The sequence below is a fragment of the Mustela erminea genome, chromosome 7, assembly GCF_009829155.1.
Source record: "Mustela erminea isolate mMusErm1 chromosome 7, mMusErm1.Pri, whole genome shotgun sequence".
Lineage (NCBI taxonomy): Eukaryota > Metazoa > Chordata > Mammalia > Carnivora > Mustelidae > Mustela > Mustela erminea.
In genome coordinates this window covers 107,280,502-107,304,135 of record NC_045620.1, presented here as the reverse complement: position 1 = coordinate 107,304,135, position 23,634 = coordinate 107,280,502, and the positions used below count along the sequence as shown (strand labels likewise).

The following is a 23,634-nucleotide window of genomic DNA, read 5'->3' as shown; positions in this document are numbered from 1 at the left end:
GCGGGCGTGGTATGGGGAGTGACTGCTAATGAGGACAGGGTACATGAAAATGTTCTGGAGTTAGAGAGTGGGGTAATGGTTGCACAGCTCTGTGAGCATACTAACGTCAAGAATTGTACACTTGGAAATGATAAATTCTATGCTATGTGAATTAATAGCCAAGTATTAGAATATGCATTTTTAGGATTGCCTCATATTTCATTAGCTGATAAAAATCCTCATTGTTCAGTCAAATGTTATAATTCCTCAACTCTGACTTCACATGTGGTAGATTTTCAGTAATTTGATCTGATTCTGATCCCTATACAGGCATGCCCTTCTCAAGAGACCTCATTCTTATATACATGAAAAATCAAATCTAAAAAACCATCTATGTTAGGGGATAATAACATAAAAAAAGATTGACTTGCAGGTTAAAAGGATTCTCTAGTTGAGTACCTGTATACATCCATTATTGCCTATATGAAATATGAAGTTTACCAGCTTTTTTTCCCACACAAACGTAGGGAAGCCTATTTGTTACAAAAAGCAGGATGCAACTAATTATTTCTTGCATGCTACAGTGTTCTACCTCTGCCTCACACTGAAGCAAAGGTGCATCATTTTTTAAAAATGCATTTAAGAAAAAGACATAAACAAAAAAAGAAAAAAAACCATGAACATACATGTGTTGCTCAACTTCTGTCTGATCTTTTTCAGCTGAGTTGGTTGGAGGAGTTACTAAAAGGTGATTTCCCTTAAATTACTATAAAATGAATCTTATCAAGAAGGGGATCTTGACCCATTATTCTAATTTGCAATTATGATTGATACTATTTATTTTTAAATCTTCCAAATGGTAAGAAAACTGAATAAAAATACAGATAAGAAGTTAGGCAGTTGATCTCAAACCAAAACTTGCCAATTCCATCTTCCGAACAGAAACAGCCTTTCCCTTGAATCTGAAAGCTAAGCCTTACATCCATTTCATGATTTTGCCCTTTTACCTCCAAGTGTTTCATATAAAAGATGGGCTATGGCTAAAACAATAAGACAAAATAAATATATGTATAGCTATGGTCACACACACACACACACACACACACACACCCCACACCCCCTCCTGTATCAGAGTTCAGGATTTATATCTCAAATGCTGCTCTCCCCCCGTAAAAACATAAAATTCTCCTGCCTTCTAGGCTGTAGAGAAGGAATGCATGGAATTTCATCAGAGCTATAAGATCAAGCTTGTAGCATACAGTTAAAAAGCAATATCAAAGTTGAGCAAATCATTCTATACTAATACAGCAAAAACACCTGTCATTACACTTATGTGTCCTTTCTTTAAAAACAAAATACCTTACAATAGTACATACTCTGTATGTATGTGGCCTCTACTCTGTCATGGGCAGAATTACAGGATTATTTCAAAACAAATGAAATAACATCTAAAAAGAGGAAAATCTACCTAATACAAAAAAGTATGTGAAATTTAATTTCAGTTTTAATACAATGTTGCATAAATAAAGCAAGGTCACTTCTTCAGATATAAGTGACACAGCATTGCTTAGTTCTGGTGGGTGAGGTCCCAGTAATTACTCCCTCGGGCTTTCACCCACTAAGTGTCATTTTTTTTAAAAGATTTTATTTATTTGACAGAGATCACAAGTAGGCAGAGAAGCAGGCAGAGAAGAGGAAGCAGGCTCCCCGCTGAGTGGGGATCCTGATGCAGGGCTCGATCCCAGGTCCCTGAGATCATGACCTGAGCCAAAGGCAGAGGCTTAACCCACTGAGCTACATGCCCCCCCACTAAGTGTCATTTATGCTTTCACTACACTTGCTTGGTGTTTAAACAAACGAGTCTCACCAAAGCTACTTAAAATCGACTTGTTTAAGTTACAGCATAAATGCAGGTTATCAAGTTCCAGTCACTAATCAACTGACAATTAAGCTGATGGTCCAAAGTTTAAGTACTTATTGGGACTGTCTGATAAAAACTGGAAAAATCGGGCGCCTGGGTGGCTCAGTGGGTTAAGCCGCTGCCTTCGGCTCAGGTCATGATCTCAGGGTCCTGGGATCGAGTCCCGCATCGGGCTCTCTGCTCAGCAGGGAGCCTGCTTCCTCCTCTCTCTCTCTCTGCCTCTCTGCCTACTTGTGATCTCTCTCTGTCAAATAAATAAATAAAATCTTTAAAAAAAAAAAAAAAACTGGAAAAATCTGGAAGTTTAGGCCTAAGTGGGGAATTGCTGAGAGAAAACAATAAAAAAGCTCATCACAGAACCGGGACAATGTAATCACACTGGCAGATGACATTTCTTTCACAAGTCTTTGGAAGGCTCCACAGCACGAGGCAGACCTGATAGGCCCAGTTCTCTGAGCGCAGATGGGTCTGGAAAAACAGGAAGCAAAACACCACATTAAAGCATGGTGAATAAAGAAAGAAGTATAAGCAACCTTCCCTGACCAAAATGGAACTTCTATGGAACATTCCATGAAAGAGTGGCTTGGCTGGTTGGTAAGATAGTAGAGCAAGCAATGCTTGACCCAGGGTCGTGAGTTTAAGCCCCACACTGGGCCTAGAGCTTACTTTAAAAAAAAAAAAAAAAAAAAAGAGAAAAGAACAGAAAAAAGAACATTCTATGTAAGTGTCAATCCATGTTACTTCCTATTCAGCTATGACATTTCTCAATCTGTACCTCTAAACAATGCAATGATGACTATGAATTGCAATTATTTGTATATGTATGAATAGGTGTACAACTATGTTGTTTTAAATCTGCAATTTAAAAACCTTACGGGGGATTGGGGGGATAAAGCTTTACTGTTAAGTCTGAATCCCCTATACCCTGGTCCCAAGCCATCCTTCCTGACATCTAGGATGTCTAAAAGGAACATTTGCTCTTTATTTGACCTATAAGAAAGCGCTCCAAAGTCCCAAAGAAAATATTTAAAAAAGAAATCCTTCATGCCTTCTGATGTTATAAAATAAAACACAAGTACATCAAAGACTAATGAACTAAAAATCTAGAAGCCAGGTTGCTGGGGTCTGAGCTGACACTATAGTGACCAACCGTCCCAGGTCACTTGAGATGAAGGGGGACAGGAAGGGGGACTTCCAGTGCTAAAACAAAGAAAGTCACAGGCAAATCAGGATGAGAGCTAGGTCGTAAGCCACTGGAAGCACACTTCCCTGGCTGCTGACATATGGACAAGATAAAGGGCGAAGGAAGGGGACGAGTAGACCAGAGGTCTCCAGGGCCCTTTAGTTCTAATTTACTATGGCCCTATGACATATTTACACTATATTCACTTAGGTTGTATACTGCATGCCATAAGCGAATGTATCCTTACATAGGATCAGAGAGCTCTAGAAATATTTTCTGAAGCTATGTGTTAAGTTTGGAGTTATAGAAGCTTAACCGTGAAGCATAACTAGGAGGTCTTTGTTTTTTTTTAATTTTTCATTTCTATAGCAAAGAGAAAAACCTTTTAGAAAACATAAGCCAACAAAAGATACCCTTCCAATACCAATATCCAATGTAACCCCTTCCCTGCCTCCCAGGTCACCGGAGACCCAGGCAAGATATCTGGGCAAAAACTTAAAAAACAGGATATTACTTTGATTTACTGACAGCCACTGTGAAAGAATATATTTCTACATTTTTAAGAAAACGAGAACTTACAAATGTGTGGTTACAAGTAACTACGAAACCCAAGAGCAAAGCAAATGCAAATGTTGGTTTCAAATAGCAACCTACCAGAACAATAAAGCCATAACAGAAAAAGATAAATAAGGCCTTGAATTTTTAAGAGTATGTTCACTTTTATATGTATGCTGTAATTTATATCTTTAATCTGAAAAAAAAAAACACACCATTTGGGAGGATACAAGACAAGTTATATGGAAGATTAAGTCATAGTCTCATGTGTGGTAAAGTCAGAACAAATGTTCAGGTTTCCTCTTTCCTCATTGGGCATCTTAATAATTTAGGGTACTATCTGACTCACTGGTACTCATATAGATGCCAATGAAATTATTTGTGCCATGAATACAGAATTATGAGAAATGTCTAAAAGCACAACTAAAGAAGTAGGCTTGGGGCACCTGGGTGACTCAGTTGGCTAAGCATCTGATTCTTGATTTCAGCCCAGATCATGACCTCAGGGTCGTGAGATGGAGCTCTGTGTCGGGCTTCACACTGGGTGTGAAGTCTGCTTAAGATTCTGGTGTGAAGTCTGCTTAAGATTCTCTTTCTCCCTCAACCCTCTGCCCCTCCCCACCTCATGCTCTCTTTCTCTCTATTTCGAAAAGAAAAAAAAAAAAATCCAACTAAGTGACTTTTTTTAAGGCAGCAATGTTCAGGGAAAGCTGTAAGAAAAATGCCTCTGTTCTTAGAAAATGACAACATCCACAATATATTTTTTTAACTCACAAGTGAACTATTCTATCATTTCTCATCATTGTTCTTAGTAAATGGGTAGCTGAGTTGTCAGTAGAATGAGTCATTAGAAGTCCTTAGCTTGGCATCGCCAACAAGAGATTTCTTGTTAAGGGCAGCCGCAAAGTGTGTGTGTGTGTGTGTGTGTGTGCGCTCACACATGTGGCTCCAATGTATACGTTCAGCTGTGTGCTTCTCCTTGACTCTTCACACAGAAATTTCTCCCCCCAAATCAGTCCACAATAGCCTGTGCCCATATCTGTCACAGACATTGTGGGAATATAAAGGTGTGTGCAAGAAAAACGGGTCCCAGCCCTCAAGATAGTTATAATTTACTTGGGAACATGAGACGTATTCCCATGAAGTCTTCCCAGTGCCAGCAAAATGGATGGCTACCATATTTTTATTAGTAATATGGGGGTGCTAACATCTGCAGATTATCTGCATGAATCACAAAGCCTTAATCAGAACAGGTAAGAAAAAATAAATCCATGCCATTTATTTCAAATATATTAAAATACAATAAATATACAATAAATAACAGAATTTATTTTGAGCATATAATGAGCAGCATACCAGTGCAGCATAGTAAAAAAGATGGGGTGAGATTCTTTTAATGGCCAAAATATCAGAGACTCAGAAATTAGGGGTAAGATACGGTTTTGCTATTATTATCCCAGCAATGCCAATGGCAAAGAAGTGCGGCTTTGAGGTTTTTCTCAAACCTCAGATGTATGTTGAGAAAAATCTGCCGGGTGGGGCGTCTGGGTGGTTGAGTCAGTTAAGCTTCTGACTCTTGGTTTCAGCTCAGGTCCTGATCTCAGGGTGGTGAGAGGCTTCAGGCTCACCAAGGAGTCTGCTGAAGATTCTCTCTCTCCTCTCCTTCAGCACCTCCCCTTTTGTCCCCTTCCCAAATAAATAAATAAACCTTAAAAAAAAAAAAAAGCTGCTGGGCTAGATAGGCAGGTTTCTAGTGATCCGGGTTTGGGCCCTAATTCCTCCACAATCATATCCTCTCTTGCCCTGATTGTCTACCTGTACTAAATGAGGTCTGAACTACATGATGGTCAATATTCTTCTAATGAATATTCCATTCTTCGATAAATATAACCATGTCCCATCTCCTATATATCCGCCCTCTACATTCCATTAAATTACAATGTACAACATTCAACTATTTGTGAATCTATTATTTTAATTTTTTGTGCTTATATACTGACTTCTTTATGGCAACTGGCTAGCAAAGCAAAATCTTAATTCATATTGCTAAAATTTAGCACTAAATAGTCATCAGTTTTATATTATCTAGTTCTAATAATCTACCCAGATTAATGTGGCATCTTGTTCAATATTGGTATAATAAGTTTTGGTTAGCTACAATTTAAAATGGCGAAGCTCAGATCAAACAGTTATGTATTCATTGTTTTTAGCTGGCTTAAAATTGGCTTAGCTACATAGCAACCGAGAGTAAGGAAATATTTAATTTCTCTTTTTATGATAATCCAGTGACAACATCTAAGTATGACTTTGGTATAAAAAGGCTACATAAACATCCTTTCATCTGGTAAGTCTCATTAAACCCACGGCAAAAATTAAGAGCAGAAGAAGATAAATATGGGTTGTAGTATCAAACTATTTCTATTACCATTTTTTATGTTAGAAATATTCTTGTTTGGACATCTGAATGTTAGGACAATTATCACCTAGTAATAGCGGTGAATTCAAGTAAAATGAACTCCAATAAAATGCTAAACAATACAAGTTCTCCTCATTCTGAAACACTCTGATGAATCATTTCAGTGAAGAGATAAAAGAAATCCAAAATGGAAAAAAGAAAACATGCTCAAGGATCCATGAAGCTGTATGATAAGGTGAATAATAGAAACAAAAATAAATCAGGGAATTGAGAAATATGCTGGAAAAGTTTTTCACATACTATCCTTGCTTGTATCTAGCTCCATTATACAGTTTAAAATTTGGCCAAAATTTTTAAGTATTTGTTAAACAGTTCCCGCGTGTGACATATGTTTCCAGGATACTTCTGACATTGATATGAGAGATTATAAAACATTTAGAAATGAAAATGTTGCTCTCCAACAAAAAACACTGTAACTTCCAAGCTTCTTCTGAATTCATAAGATGGAGAAACATTTGGAAAATAGTACCTTTCAGTTTTAAAATGTTCAAATAATATACTTTAAAACAAACACAAAAAGTGTAATCGTTCAAGACAAGGAGACAAGCCTAAATAAAATAAGATCCTAAAATTTATTCTAGGAGTTATTACTTTTCCTTTGAAGTCTCAATTCTATTTACTCCATTCTAAGGAAATTCTTTCCTCCCTTCAGCTGGGAAGGATAATTTCTACCCTACCAGCACGATGACAGTACCACTGTAGGGCTCTCCCAGCAAGCAACACATGATGAATAGGAAGTAGTGTCAACTCTTTCTACCAAACATGTATGCAAGAATCGATTTGCAATGCGTTAATTGAGGAACTCGGCAGAGAGGCTTCTACTGTATCTAGCGGATCTAAACTTGAGCTCATGGTAACACTGCACGAAGCTATGGTAGATAAAAGTGATCGGTAATGCCAAGAGAACAATCCCACTGACAACACAGACTCCTCCAAGAATTCTCCCAGGCATGGTGATAGGATACATATCTCCATAGCCAACTGTAGTCATAGAGATAATCACCCACCAGCAGGCAGCGGGGATGCTGGCGAAGTCCTTGTTGGATGTTTCCAGGTCCAACCCATGTTCAAGAAGCTGAGAAAGTGCACTAAAGATTGCCATGGCAACACAAATGAAGACGAGTAACATAACCATCTCTCGGTAACATCGTTTGAGAGTCAGACCAAGTGTCTGGAGACCAATGAAGTGACGGGCAAGCTTAATCACCCAAAAAATCCTCATCATTCTAAGCACCCTCAAGGTGACTCCAGCCCTCTGGAGTTGAGAGTTCTCGCCCGTAAACACGGTCATTAACACGGAGATGTAATACGGCGTGATCGCCAGTAAATCAATGATGTTCAGGGGTCTCTTGACAAACTCACACTTGTTTTTGGAGACGATGAACCTCACAATGCACTCCGCCGTGAACCAGCCTATGCAGATAGCTTCAATTATCCTGTCAAGAGAACAAAGGAAGCATTGATCATTTTATTTTTAAGCATTTTAATAGCTCTTAGATATCTTCAGATAGTACTACACCGACAAACGACTTCAGTTACTTTTTCCAGAAAACACAAAGAACAGACAGCATTACCAACATCATCAGACCCACCAGGACACGACAGAACAACACACGTTACAGTGCAGACGAAAACTGAACTTGGTCAAGTTTCTATTTATAGACTGCAGGTAATAACTAAATATGTATTTTTTTTTTTTTTTTTGCCCGTCACTTGTCTTTTAAAAAACTGACCTCTTATTGGGAGTCTTAAAATGACCTTCTCCACAGCTAGCCACCATGTGAAACGTTACTGACTCTGCGAGCACAGCGGTTCTCTGCTGTGATGCCATTATGACGTGGGTCAAAATGACTATTCTGACAGAGGGTGGACACAGCCAAGCTTTCAATGATTTATTTCTTGGTAAACAAGCATAAACTCAAGAACATTTCCTAACATGCTACACTGCTTTCCTTTCCTGTGGGCCCGTGTGGGAAACACGGAAGCCAAGCCAGACTTCAGGGTTTGGCAGAAGCATCAGGTCATGACCACCCTCATCACAAGGGTCATCGTGGAAGGAAAGGCTGAGGGTGCCTGGGCTGAAATAATCACTAGGTTCTTCCCCAAGGACCCAACTGGCGGGTTGGTTTTTCCATAGCTATTTTTATGTGACATGTATTTTAAAATATAAGGCCACATTTTACCTAGAGCAGTATTTACCAACCTTTCCACATCACTGCATGCATTGAAAATAAGAATATTTACAGAGCCCACTGGCAGTAAGGGTAGTATTCTTGACATTGAAGACACCAACCCCGGGGGGCTCTGGTTCCCTTGGCCCTTGCCTGTGCGCCCCAAGGCTGAGGAAATTAAATCTTAGCACACGGTCTTGGAAGCCTTGATATATATAAAGCCCTGAATAAATAAATTGAACCGCATTCTCCTACTATAGCGTTGGCAGGGCTGTAAAGGTTAATTTCATTTATTTACAAAAACAGGTAGTACATTCACATGGTATCAATTTAAAAGGTGAAAAAAGAAGAGTAGAGAAAAATAATTCTCACTCTTGCCCCATTCCCCAGTTCCTGGGCCACAATCCTTTCAGAGGCTCTAGGGGAGAATCCACTCCTTGCCTCTTCCATCTTCCGGTGGCTGTGGGCATTCTTTGGCTTGTTGTGGTATCACTCCAGTCTCTGCCTCCTCCTCTTCTGTCACAGTGTCACACCCCTCTGTGTCCTTCTTTTGAGTATACATGTGACAGCACTCAGGGCCCCCTCAACTAAGCCAGGATAACTACCATCTCAAGATCCTTAATTTAATCACATCTGCAAAACCCCTTCTGCCATATAAGGAATACCAGTTGGTTCCAGGTATTAGGACCTGAAATGTTTGGGGTAAAAGGGAGGAATATTTGTCGGCCTACCACACAAAGTTACCACACCAAGTGAGCAGATGAAGTCACAGCTGCCCCCACTATTTCTCTACTGTATTATCTGCTGCTCTGCTCACGAATCTCATTACCCTGTGGTTGCGGCAGCTGCCCTGTCCCCACCAGGCCATCAGTAAAAGCTGCTACCATGATGGCCTCTTTGAACCTGGAGGCTTAGGAAAGTGGGTGGGTAAAGAAACTTGGTAGACCTAATGAATAGGAAGCTGCGGGGTGCATAGGTGGCTCAGTGGGTTAAAGCCTCTGCCTTCAGCTCAGGTTATGATCTCAGGGTCCTGGGATCAAGCCCCACATCAGGCTCTCTGCTCAACAGGGAGCCCACTTCCCCCTTTCTCTCTGCCTGCCTCTCTGCCTACTTGTGTGTGATCTCTGTCAAATAAATAAATAAAATCTTAAAAAAAAAAAAAAAAGAATAGGAAGCTGCATTTTTTTTCCAATATATAGTTTTAACAAATAGAGTACCACATATGACTTCTGCTCATCAAATATTCCATGGATTCCCCCATATTTCCAGCCCCACTGCAGGTAGCTAGGATCATAAGACCAGTTTAGACCAATGAGCCATGAGCGAAATGACTCTATCACTTCCAGGCACTAGCACAGAAGGGTGAATGCCAAGTCTCTTCCCGGCCATGGCAACCTGGAAGGCATGTGTCCTAAGTGGCTCCAAGATGGTTGGGACCCCTACCAGCCCAAGCCCCTGGGTGTCTGGATAGAGAAAGACAGACAGTCCCCATCCTGACAGGACATGTGGGCAACAAACACATCTTTGGTGGATTCAGCTGCTGAGATCTCTAAACCGGATGTTTTCCTAGGGAATAACCTGGTACATATGGTAAGCCGTGCGACGCACGTTCAAGAGGGATTGCAGTAGCACACAGTGGGGATGGTCACCACTTTCTTTGTGGTTAAGACGCACCAGTTCTCCAACGGGAGTGCTGAGTCTCTTCCCCAGCCAGACGGGAGCGAGAGCGCTGCGCCCAACCCAGGCCCACTGCCTGCTGCCTGGCCGCAAGCTCACACTGGCCTTCGAAGGGCTCTCCCAGCAACAAAACCCTAAGATTCTATTAAATGAAGAAGAGCAAAAATTCTAATGGTGCCAAAAATACCAGAACATGTTCTAATTATTTCCACCAGCAGCCAAAGTTGTTCAGATTAAAAAGGAAGAAATCCAAAGGGTGCAGAATAATCCCCCAGTAAGGGAATTTCACAGAGGTGAACTCCTCTGTAATGAGGCCCTCTGGGCTCTTCCTGCCCCGCCCCCAAGTCAGATGCGGTTTATCCAGAATTCCATGCCAAGGGATGAATCAGTGAGACACCCCAGGCATCCCTCTTTCACCTAGGACGATGCCAAGGCAGTCTCCCAACAACAAACACGACGAAGCCTGCCAAAACGCCCCATGCTTCCAAATGGCACTCTCACCAAAGCCACCACCGACAACTGCTAGAAAACCGAGGTCTGTTTTACTCAGGGCTGGAGCCAACAGTCGGGCGCTCCCCAAGGTTATGTCTATCAAAAAACAAACAGGAAACGAGAACCAAAGATACTGAAGGACACCATAGTCCTTGGAAGACCATTTTGATTTCGAGGCCTAAACACAGAAGTTCATGAATTCGTGGCTAATAAAAATAGTTACCACTTACTGAAGTGTTTCCGTTGGGCACTGTGTGAAGCACTTTACAGACATCACTCCATTTAGTCCTTTCCTAGAACTCTATGAAGTGTTTATTTCCTGATATCCCCATTTTCCAGATGATGGAACCGAGGCTAGGAAGTTAAACAAATTTGCCAAGGTCACACAACTGAGAGACTGCAGGGGCACATATAACGAAACCCAGGTCTCTTGGGCTTTGAAGCTCTACGGAACATCTGAAAATGCTGAAGATTTTTATGGCAATGTTCGCTGTGAATGTTAAGTGACAGATGTCAATCTTGTGGTCTCCATGGTGGATGTATTTGAGGAGCATTTTTCCAACTCTCAGTTCTTAACCCATTAATGGATCGAATCTGACATTCGTTTCAGAAATTGGAATTGAAAATATCAGAGTGCAAAGGATAGTTTTACGAAACTTCTGTTTCGGTTACATATAATTGTACCCTGAGGTATGATGTAAAATTCACTCCTTCCTGCAGGTACTGAAGACCACCACAATTACCGGCTCCCATAGGTCACTGGACAGATCCCCCGTGATAGAAGGCACATGCAGGAATGACGCAGAGGTTTCCAGAGGCTCCAAAAGGGGAGCAGATGCTTTTAGTACTAACCAGTTGTACTCCCACCCAGACAAAGGCTAGACAGAACACAAGAGGCCAGTAACTATGCTGTGTGAGGTCAAAGTGAGTCTCCCTCTGTGTATCTTCTCATCTTTTTCCATCAACATTTTATTAAGAAACTTTCAAACATGGAACAAATTCATTTACATTTATATTCTATACTTGTTTATCACCTATTCACCTATCTACCCATCTATTAATCTTTTCTTTATAGGGAAATGTACTTCTCTATAAAAACTTCAAAGTGCATATCATTAACTAGAGTTCAATATTTGTTTCATTTTTTTCTTTTTTAAGATTTTATTTATTTATTTATTTTACAGAGAAAGAGAGAGAGAGCGCATGCATGCATGCGAGTGGGGGTAAGGGCAGAGTGTGGAGTCCAACACAGGGCTTGATCCCACAACCCTGAGATCATGACCTGAGCCAAAACCAAGAGTCAATGCTTAATTGACGGAGCCACCCAGACGCCCCAATCTATCTTTTTTTTTTTTTTTTAAGAACAAAGTGTACTTTCTTCTAAAAACTTCAAAGTGCATATCATTAACTAGAGTTCAATATTTGTTTCGTTTTTTTCTTTTGATGTAAATTTTGCATGCCGTGAAATACACAAATCTTAAGTGTGCATTCACTGAGTTTTGACAAAGGCATAACCTCTATCGTCCAAACTCCTATCAAGATATACAGCATTTAGGGCACCTGGGTGGCTCAGTCAGCTGGGCAGCTGCCTTCGGCTCGGCTCATGATCCCAGGGTCCTGGGATTGAGACCCACATCAACCTCCCTGCTTGGCAGGGAGTCTCTTTCTCCCTCTCCCTCTGCCTGCTGCTCTCCTTCCTTGTGCTCTCTCTCTCTCTCAATCTCTGTCAAATAATATATAAAATCTTTAAAATATATATATATATATAGCACTCACATCACCCCAGAGAGTTCCCCACCTTATTTTTGCTATCACCTTCTCTCACTTCCCAGACCCATCAGACACTTAGCAAGTGCTCAACAGATGTTTGTCCAGGACAGTGTAAATGACTTTGAGAGAACTCAAGGGCCTGGGATGTCCACTCCACAGCCACAGTAAGTTTTTAGGTTATTCTGGGACCTTCAAGGAATTACCAAAGCGTATCATCCAAAGGGTGCTGAATTGAGTTAGATCCTTTTCTTATACCATATACAAAAATTAACTCAAAATAAATTACAGACCTCAAACTATAAAACTCTTTGAAGAAAACACAGGGAAAAAACTTCGTGACATTGGCCTTGGCAGTGATTTCTTGGATATGACATCCAAAGCAAAAACAGACAAATGGGCTACATCAAACTCAAACACTTCTGTGCATCAAAGGATACAATTTCTGAGCAGAATGAAAAGGCAATCTACAGGGCACCTGGGTGGCCCAGTTGGTTGATTCACCAGCTCTTTGCTTCTGCTCTGGTCTGATCTCAGAGCAGTGAGATTGGGCCTCACATTGGGCTCCGCGCTAAGTGCAGAGTCTGCTTGGGTTTCTCTCCCCCTCTGCCCCTCCCCACCACCCAACCCCCTGTGCTCTTTGCTCTCTCTCTCAAATTAATAAATAGATCTTTTTAAAAAATTATGTTCCTTTTCTTTTTAGGATTTTTTATTTACTTTTATTTATCTGTCAGAGAGAGAGAGATAGCACAAGCAGGGGGAGCAGTAGGCAGAGGGAGAAGCAGGCTCCCCAATGGGCAAGGAGCCCGATGTGGGACTGTATGCCAGGACCCTGGGATCATCACCTGAGCCGAAGGCAGATGCCTAACTGACTGAGCCACCTAGGTGTCTCTAAAAAAATCTTTAAATCGGGGCGCCTGGGTGGCTCAGTGGGTTAAAGCCTCTGCCTTCGGCTCAGATCATGATCTCAGGGTCCTGGGATCGAGCCCCGCATCGGGCTCTCTGCTCAGCAGGGAGCCTGCTTCCTCCTCTCTCTCTGCCTGCCTCTCTGCCTATTTGTGATCTCTGTCTGTCAAATAAATAAAATCTTAAAAAAAAAAAAAAATCTTTAAATCTCTCCAAGCTCAGTGTGGGTCTGCTTGAGATTCTTTCTCCCTCTCCTTCTGCCCTTCACACTTGTGCACTTTCTCTCTCTACAATAAATAAATCTTTAAAAAAAATTTTAGGGGCACCTGGGTGATTCAGTAATTGGGCAGCTGCCTTCGGCTCAGGTCATGATCCTAGGGTCCTGGGATCAAGCCCCACATTGGGCTCCTTGCTCGGCAGAGAGCTTGCTTCTCCCTCTCCATCTCCCCCGGCTTGTGTTCCCTCTCTCATTGTCTCTCTCTCTTGTCAAATAAATAAATCTTTTAATTTTTGTTTTAATGGTTAAAGTGGTAAATTTTATTTTTTTTTAATCAGAAAAGGCAATCCACTGAAAGGGAGATGTTATTTGCAAGTCACGTATCTGATAAAGTTTCAACATCCAAGACATAGGAAGAATTCCTAAAACTCAACAACAACAAAAAAATCTAATAATTTGGGGCACCTGGGTGGTTCAGTGGGTTAAAGCCTCTACCTTCGGCTCAGGTCATGATCCCAGGGTCCTGGGACTGAGCCCCACTTCAGGCTCTCTGCTCGACGGGAAGCCTGCTTCCTCCTCTCTCTCTGCCTATCTCCTCTGCCTACTTGTAATCTCTGTCTGTCAAATAAATAAATAAAAATCTTTTTTAAAAAATCAAATAATTTAAAAATTAGCAAAGGGCTTGATAAACATTTCTCAAAAATTATATACAATGGCCAACAAGCATATGAAAAGATGCTCAACATCACTAATCATCTAAGAAATGCACATCAAAACCATAATGATGTATCCCCATACCCAGTAGGATGACTATTATTAAAAAACACAAAATAACAAGTTTTGGTGGGGGTATGGTGAAATTGGACCCTTTGGCACTGCTGGTGAAATTACAAAATGGTGCAGCCATGAAGGAAATAATTATTGGGGGGGGGACCTCAAAAAAATTAGGAACAGAACTACCACCTGATCTAGCAATCTTGCTTCAGGGTACATATCCAAAGAATTGAAAGCAGGGTCTAGAAGTGATATTTGCACACCTGTATTCATAGCAACTCTATTCATAACAGCCAAGAGATGGAAGCAGCCCAAAGGTCCATCAACAATGAATGAATAAACAAATGTGGTATATACATACGATGGAGTATTATTCAGCCTTACAAAGGAAGGAAATCTGTCACATGCTACAAAATGGATGAACCTTGAGGACATTATGCTAAGTTAAATAATCCAGCCATAAAAAGACAAATACTGTATTATTTCACTTTTATGAGATAATCTAAAGTAACCAGATTCATAGAAATGGAAAGTAAAATGGTGGTTACCAGGGGCTAGCAGGGGAGGAGAAAGAGGAGTTGTTTAATAGGCATAGAGTTTCAGATTTGTAGAATGAAAATATTCTGGAAATCCATTTCATGATGATGTGAATATATCTATAATGTTATTGAAGTGTACCCTTAAAATTTATTAAAATGGGGTGGAGTCGCCTGTGTGGCACACTTGGTTGGACATCCTACTTTGGGTTTTGTCTCAGGTCATGATCTCTGGGTCTAGGGATCAGCCCTAGTTTGGGGTCTGTGCTTAGCGAGGGGTCTGCTTGAGACCCTCTCTCCCTTTCCTTCTGCCCCTCCCACTCATGTGCATGGTCTCTCTTCCTTTCTACAATAAATAAATAAATCTTTTTTAAAAATTGTAAATGGTTAAAATGGTAAATTTTATGTTTTTCTTTTATCAGAATAAAAATAAATAAACAAATAAGGCTGTGGTGGGATTCAAACCCACCAAAGACTAGAGCCTTAATCCAGAGCCTTAGACCACTGGGCCATGCTGGCACAAGGAAAAAAAATGGTGCTAACCTCGTCATTAATTAACTAAGTGACATATTCTGCCTTACTTCAAAAAGATTTAAAGTTGGAGGCCCTGGGTGGCTCAGATGGTTAAGCATCTGCCTTCAGCTCAGGTCATGATCCCAGGGTCCTGGGATGGAGCCCTACATTGGGCTCCCTGCTCAGCAGGAAACCTGCTTTCCTTCTCCTGCTCCCCCTGCTTGTGTTCCTTATTCCTGGCTCTTGCTCCCTTTCTGTCAAATAAATAAATAAAATCTTTAAAAAAAAAAAAAAAAAGGATTTAAAGTCAATTGTTCTTAGGACTTGCACCAAGCAGAACCTGATTCAATTTTGGTACAACAGGGATAATTAAAAAATAAAAATATAAAAACAGTCAAAGATTGAATATTTTTACTGGATAGTTGATTTAATGAAGATAAATGAACTACATAAACATACAACAGAACAGAACATCTGAAATAGTTACTAAATGCATGTTATAAATTTTATACATGTAAATACATTTGTATATATATACATACACATATATATATGCAATTATAACCAAACTTTATTAAAAATAAGTAGAATATCATAATGTATAATAATATAGCTTATGGGCACCTGAGTGGCTCAGTCAGTTAAGGGTCCTACTCTTGATTTTGGCTCAGTCATGATCTCAGGGTCATGAGATCGAGCCCCATATGGGGCCTGGAGCCTGCGTAATATTCTCTCTCCCTCTCCCTCTGCCCTATCCCATCCTCTTCCTCTCCAAAAAATTTTAAAATAATAATAAAATTAAATGAAAAAGAATGACATAAGAAAACGCTATATTAATTCAAATCCCAATAACTATTTCCTATTAAATTATCTTTAAAATTTGTTTCCTATTCTATTTCTTCCAGTTTTGTTGTGATGTGATTGATATAACATTGTATTAGTTTTAGATATACAACACAATGATTTGGTATATAGATATACTGTGATTGCCACAATAAGATTAGTTAACATTCATCACTTCACTTAGTTATAGATATTTTTTTCTTGTGATGAGAACTTTGAAGATCTACTTATCAGCAACTTTCAAATATACGATACAGTATCGTTGACTGTGACCACCATGCTGTACATTACAATCCCGCAGAACTCTTGACCTTGTAACTGGAAGTCTGTACTTTTTGACACCTTCACCCACATTTCTCCCACCCCTGAGCCTGTCCTCGGGCAACCATCAAATTGTTCTCTCAATCTTTGAGTTTGGTTCTTTTTCAATTCCACATATAAGTAAGATTATACAGTATTTATCTTTCCTTGTCTGACCTATTTCACTTAGCAAAGTGCCCTCAAGGCCCATTCATGTTGTTAAAATGGCAAGATTTCCTTCTTTTTATGGATGAATACTATTCCATTATATTCTCCTTATTCACTCATCTGTCAGAGGACATTCACATGGTTTCCAAGTCTTGGCTACTGTAAATAATGCTGCAACAAACTTGGAAGTACACTTAAATTTTTTATGTAAGAGCTTTGAATTATCTTTAAATTAGAATAGGATTTTAAAAATTAACTTTATGGGGCGCCTGGGTGGCTTAGTGGGTTAAAGCCTCTGCCTTCGGATCAGGTCATAATCGTGGGGTCCTGGGATCGAGCCCCGCATTGGGCTCTTTGCTCAGCGAGGAGCCTGCTTCCCTTCCTCTCTCTGCCTGCCTCTGCCTACTTGTGGTCTCTGTCTGTCAAATAAATAAATAAAATCTTTTTTAAAAAAATCAACTTTAGGGGCGCCTGGGTGGCTCAGTGGGTTAAGCCGCTGCCTTCGGCTCAGGTCATGATCTCAGAGTCCTGGGATCGAGTCCCGCATCGGGCTTTCTGCTCAGCGGAGAGTCTGCTTCCCTCTCTCTCTCTCTGCCTGCCTCTCCATCTACTTGTGATTTCTGTCAAATAAATAAATAAAATCTTAAAAAAAAAATCAACTTTATTATTTTGGTGGGGAAAGAGGAAGATAAATGTGTGTATGTGTGTGTGTAAAGATAGAAGATTGTGATCATCTTTAACCAAAATAAAAATGCTCTGTCCTTCTTTTGTACATGAAACTATAGAGCACAGAAAAAAAGACAGCAGGATCCTGAGGCAGACCACCCTTTTCCACTAGCAACTCACTGCAGAACTTTGGATAAGCTATTTAGTCTCTCCTCCTGAATTTTCTTCATTGGTTAAATGGTGACAATAATAATAGAACCCATCTCTCAGGTTGTCATAACAAATAAATGAAATAATATAAAATAATAGTAAGGGCTCAACAGATTGTGGCTATAATTACTGTTGTTACAAACCATCTCTGGGCTCCGAGTCCTCCCTTCACACTCAAAAGGAGATCAGTTCAATGCCTTCCTGAGCAGAAAGAGAAGGCAAGGATGAATGCTACAGCCTTCCATTCTTTCTTCCTTCCAGAATTCTGCCTGTAATCTTATACACTGCTGGCTACAGCATAAATTGGTAAAAACCACTTAAAAGAGTAATTGGCAGGATATATCAAGCTTAATACCATACATCAGACCCAGCCATCCACTGTAAAAATTTATCCCACACACGCACCCTCATATTCACACAAGAACTGCACAATGAGATCCACTGCTTGTACTACGCAAGGATAAAAAAAGAGACACGTCTATGCATAGGAGATTGATTATATAAATGCATTTCCCAAAGTTATTAGGTTGAATCATATGAAATTTATATCGGCAACTTGAGGACTCTACCTTATACCCTGCAGGCAAGAAAAGGAAGCAGGTGCATTACTGTGTTTTGAGGTGAACATTCTTCAAGACATACAGGCGCAGAATGGTACGTAAGTTACGTGGTGATTATGTGAATGTGCGTATGCACACACATGTTCTGGAAGAATACTCAAGAAACCGCAAACACTGGCTGCTGCCTCGAGGGATGGAGCCTGTGCAGGATGGAAACTCACTTTTTACTTCATTCCCTTTTGTATAGTTAAATGCTTTACCACGTGCGCATGTTATTTGCCCAGTTTAATAACAAATTTAAGAAGAAGTAAAAAAGCGTGCCCGGAGAGAAGAGCAATCAGCATGATGGAGTTGTCAACAGTGTGACTCGACCAGCATGACCCCAGAAATGCCACAAAAGGAGAAGTCACACCGTTCCTACCCCAGACTTTCAGGCGTGAATGTATAAGGCATTTCCAATCACATTTCTAACAGGCACAGGCAGTCTAAGAATACACGGCGGGATAAGAATTCTCCAACATGCTGCACATCAATGTCATCACATTACCTGGAGTGTCTTTTCTGTCCTTACAAGAGTTTTCTCCCTAACAGTAAGCTGAATAGAAAAAATAGCAGAATTTTTTAAAACAAATCTTGATTTTTTCCCCGTGCACTTTAATTACCTTCAAAAATAAAATTTGTCTCATTCCTATCTTTTTATCTTCCAACCTAGATCAATAACAAGAATAAAGACAAGCAGATTATGTACCCACTCAGGTACCAAGCATCTTTCTCTAAATTTACGTGTATTCATTCATTTAATTCTCACAACTAAATGCAATAGGTTTTGTTATTTTCACCACTCATGACAGAGGAAACTGAAGTAAAGACAAGTGGTTTGCTCATGCCCCACAGCTCACAAACAGCAGATTAGTAATACATACTCATTGGTTATGTACTACATTGAATCCTGGCTGGGATTTATGTATTTCCTTATTGCTGTAATCAACATATGCTTGTTATTTTATTTTATTTTTTTACTTTATTTATTTGAGAGAGAGAGAGAGAGAGCACAGAGGGAGAGTGAAAGAGAAGCAGGCTCTCCACTTAGCAGGGAGCCCGATGTGGGGCTCAAACCCAGGATCCTGGGATCATGAGCTGAGCCGAAGGCAGATGCTTAACCAACTGAGCCACCCAGGCACCCCTACACTTGTTATTTTATGTTCCCCACTTCACACTATGTGTTTACTCATGCCTGTGTTTGGATGGCCATTTCTTTAGAATATTGGCAGGAGAAGGACAGTGATAAATAGAAAGGCCAGTGGGAGTTGAGGATTGGCTATGTGGGACTGGGCTCCCTACTTGGATTTTTAAGGGGCTGCTGTAATTCTGCTGGATCTCTTGCCCTCTGACCACCTACTCGCCACGTAGCAGACAGGAGCACGTGGTTCTCTCCCTGCCTGAGTAAAACAGGTTCCACCTCCTAGCTGCAGAGCACAGTTTCTCAATGTCATCTCTCTGCCCTGTTTTACCAAGGCAGGTACCAGATCCACGTTCTCTCTTTAAAGATAAAGACGGACCAGTGACCTTCTGCAAAGAACAACCAAGCTCTTGACTATATAAGCAAGGACTCCAAGGACCACAGCACCTGCTCTGCTGGGGGGGGGGGGGGTGATTCATCTTACATAAATCTCCATCAAACTTCAGAGTGTGTTTCCATGAAAAATCACAGGCAATTACTACAAATAATCCTTCCCTTCTCCTTTAGGCATAATAATCAGTTCATCTTCAAGCCAAATACATGAGTTACGTGCACTGTGGTAGAACCTGAGGTGGTATGTACCTTACTAGGAAATCTGTCCTACTAGTGAGAGTTAATAAAGCTGGATTCTAAAACCTAAGAAATGATTATAATACTTTTAAGATTTTATTTATTTATTTGACAGATATCACAAGTAGGCAGAGAGGCAGACAGAGAGAGAGGAGGAAGCAGGCTCCCCGCTGAGCAGAGAGCCCAATGTGGGGCTCGATCCCAGGACCCTGAGATCATGACCTGAGCCGAAGGCAGAGGCTTAACCCACTGAGCCACCGAGGCGCCCCTGGTTATAATACTTTGGCAATGTGGCAGTGTGTGTGTGTGTGTGTGTGTGTGTTTAACGTTTGAGATGAACAACTGAGACCCATTCAACATGCAAAAGAAGGGGCACCTGGGTGGCTCAGTGGGTTAAGCCTCTGACTTCGGCTCAGGTCATGATCTCAGGCTCCTGGGATCGAGCCCCACATCAGGCTCTCTGCTCGCTGGGGAGCCTGTTTCCGCCTCTCTCTGCTGCTGCTGCTCTGCCTGCTTGTGATCTCTCTCTCTCTCCCTGTCAAATAAATAAATAAAATCTTAAAAAAAAAAAAAAAAACATGCAAAAGAAGACAGAATGGTATTATGAACACCCAAATATCCAGCCCCATCAGCCATCAGCTCATAGCTAATTCCTACACACACACACACACACACACACACGCGCGCGCGCGCGCGCAGGCACAACCATATCCTTCCTCAGGTATTATTTTGAAGTAAGTCCCAAAACCCTTTCTTGATGGTGAACCAGATATTCATGAAGAGAGTTGGGAAATGTCCCTGGCTTTGGTCTGAGTCTCCTTAGGTCAGTACTAGCCAGGGCAAGCCAATGTCCTGAAGTAAGGCTGGGATGGAAATCTATTACTTGGCTGGGGTTCTAAGCCCATGGAGTACGTTAGTTCATTCATCATGCAATAAGGCTAATGAGTACCTACTGTATACCAGACTCTATAGAGCCACAGAGAGGTCTAAAAAGATGAATTACAAACAGCACTTAACTGTAGTTTAAGGTGTTATCACTGGAGGAAGCCAAATGAAGGAGACACTGGAACTCTCCACCCTCTTTCTGCAACCTCTTGTGAGTATAAAACTATTTCAAAATAAAACTTTTTTTTTTTTTTAAGATATAATTTGGGGGTCGGGGCGCCTGAGTGGCTCAGTGGGTTAAGCCGCTGCCTTCAGCTCAGGTCATGATCCCAGAGTCCTGGGGTCGAGCCCCACATCGGGCTGTCTGCTCAGCAGGGATCCTGCTTCCTCTTCTCTCTCTCTCTCTGCCTGCCTCTCTGCCTACTTGTGATCTCTATCTGTCAAATAAATAAATAAAATCTTTAAAAATATATATATGTATTTAAACAAAAAGATATAATTTGGGGGATGGATGGCTGGCTCAGTCAGTAGAGCATACAACTCTTGACCTCAGGGTCATGATTCAAGCCCCATGTTGGGCTCAGAGAGTAATTTAAAAAAAAAAAAAAAAAGAGATAAAATTTCAAGCTTCCAGCTTCTAGGTTTGTGAAATCATGGAGCTCTGGGGAGAATGGTGCTCCTGAAGAGGGCAGGGAAGCTCCACCTCCTTTCTCCATACCTTGCCCTATGTATTTCTTCATTTGGCTGTCGATTTGTATCCTTTATCATATTCTTTAAAAAACTGCTAAATGGAAGAAGGAGGAGAAAGAAAGACTATAACTTAGCCCCTCCAAAATTTAAAACTTAGTGAAAAGGTAAGACATCCCCTCTCCAACAACAACCTACCCACATACACTCAGATATAAAACGCAGAAAGTGACAAATGCTGTAATCAACATGCATGAAGTTCAGAAGAAGGTAAGATTTCCTTCACCTGGGGGGATTAAGGAAGGCTTCTTTGAAAAAGTGGCGATTTAGGGGCGCCTAGGTGGTTTAGTCAGTGGGGGTCAGCCTTTGACTCAGTTCTTGATCCCACGGTCCTGGGATAAGTCCCACACTGGGCTCCTTGCTCAGCAGGGAGCCTGCTTCTCCGACTCCCCCTGCTCCTGCCCCTCCTGCTGCTATGTTCTCTCTCTCAAATAAATGAATAAAATCTTAAAAACAAAAAAAGTGGCAATTTAGTTTGTCATGGGAAGACCAGCACAAGCAAAGATAGTAAAGTATTGGGTAAATTTGGGGATGTGAAAGCAGCTACACTTCAGAAGCCTTTTTTTTTTTTTTTTTAAGCCTAATGGAAGCAGCAGGTGTTAAAGACAGAAGTTTATTTGATGGCAATGATCACAGGTGCCATTTAAAAAATGACTGGGAGGTTGGTGCTTTAAATATATCAGGTCATATTTATAAGTACATACAGACCCAGAAAAGGAGCCAGGTGATCAAATTATTAACAGTGGTTATCCCAAAAGAATGAGGGAGACTGGCAGACAGAGGATTGTAAAGGTAGGAATCCATTTTACCATAAACATCTATGAACAGTTGAGTTTTTCACAACTGGAATGTATTTAAATATTAACCATGTGGCTTTTAAAAACAACTTTGAGGGATGCCTGGGTGGCTCAGTCATTGGGCATCTGCCTTCAACTCAGGTCATGATCCCAGGATCCTGGGATTGAGCCCTGCATTAGACTCCCTGCTTGGCAGGAGGCCTTCTTCCCCCCTCCCACTTTCCCTGCTTGTGTTCCTCTCTCTCTGTGCTCTGTCAAATGATTAAATAAAATCTTAAAAAAAAAAAAAAGAACTTTGAGCTATATATTGTTATTATTCTTCAGCGCCCATAAATTGGTTATCACTGTTGCATTATCCCTATCTTATAGTTGAGGAAACAAGCTCCAGGCTAAGTCGGTGGCTAGCTAGGGTGCTGAGTCTGCAACAGGGACATTTCTGCTAGAGGAGAGACTGAAAACAGGAGGTCTGGTTAGAGGACTGCAAAACGTTCAAAAGCAAAAATAAAGGCCAAAAACCAAGTAGTAACAGTAGGAAAAGGAGCAGAGGGGCCAAGTTGGAAAAATCACAGCAAGAACAGCAACAGGGTGCTCCAGAACAGGGGACTCACTCGGTTGCAAAGTGAGATGTGCAGTGGGAGGTGGGGGTGACTGTGGGAATTATGGCTGGGTGTGTGTACATTAGTCTCACAGTGAAGCTGGTGAGTTATGAAAGTCAAGTTACTGCAAAGGAAACCCATTAGAGATTTAGCAACAGGTGGACTCATTCATTTAATAAGCATTTCTTAAGAGGTTACTATGTGCCGGGCATGCTGCCAGACCCCTGAGCTGGGAAGAGGCCAAGTGGACTGTGGGAACTTGCATCAGGCAGGAGTTTATGGGATGGCTGGAGGGTGCGAACAGTCAGGAGGCTATGACACAGACAAGACAAATGGAAGGCCCAAACTAGCGAGAGATGACAGGAATTAAATGAAATGACATGATGGGAGACAGATGCCAGAAGCCTCAGCAGAACCCTGCCACTGGCTGGCTATGAGGAGTAGAGAGTCCAGCTATAAGGATATGAGCAGATGCCCAGTACTGGGCAGGCATTCAGCACTGTCCCAGACCTCCCAGAGAGATGTATGAGGCAGAGGGAACCAGGCTGTCCCTAAATTGAAAGGCAAGTGAAGACAGGGAAAACGCCCAGCAAAATCTCACTACAAGAAATAGCCACTCTGAACCATCTTCCTCATTTTCCTAACAGATGGAAAGACAGAAATCATCTTTCTAGAGTGAAATTAGGTAAAGAATTTCATCAACATCTTGGGCAGCCTGGGTGGCGTCAGTTAAGTGTCTGACTCTTGATTTCAGCTCAGGTCACGATCTCAAGGTCCTGGGATCCAGCCCCCCAATGGCTCTGTGCTCAGTGGGAAGTCGGCCTGAGGATTCTCTCCCTCTCCCTCTGCTTCTGCCCCACTCCCCACTCCGATCTCTCTCTCTCT

The 23,634-nt window shown here is 41.2% G+C and overlaps 1 protein-coding gene across 4 annotated transcripts in view; it reads right to left on the bottom strand.

Annotated features, from left to right (window-relative positions):
- The window catches only part of KCNG3 (potassium voltage-gated channel modifier subfamily G member 3), a 69,355-nt gene that overhangs the window by 19,466 nt on the left and 26,255 nt on the right, over positions 1 to 23,634 (bottom strand). For 2 of the 4 annotated variants that reach the window (XR_004287932.1, XM_032352851.1), the window contains exon 2: positions 7,122 to 7,550. Coding sequence is in view for 3 of the 4 variants with exons in the window: in XM_032352851.1 (XP_032208742.1) it covers positions 7,122 to 7,550 (429 nt within the window). In the remaining variant the exon portion in view is untranslated. Of the gene's footprint in view, positions 1 to 5,317; positions 7,551 to 23,634 lie in introns of those variants that run through there. The other 2 variants (XM_032352848.1, XM_032352849.1) reach the window with 1 other exon arrangement.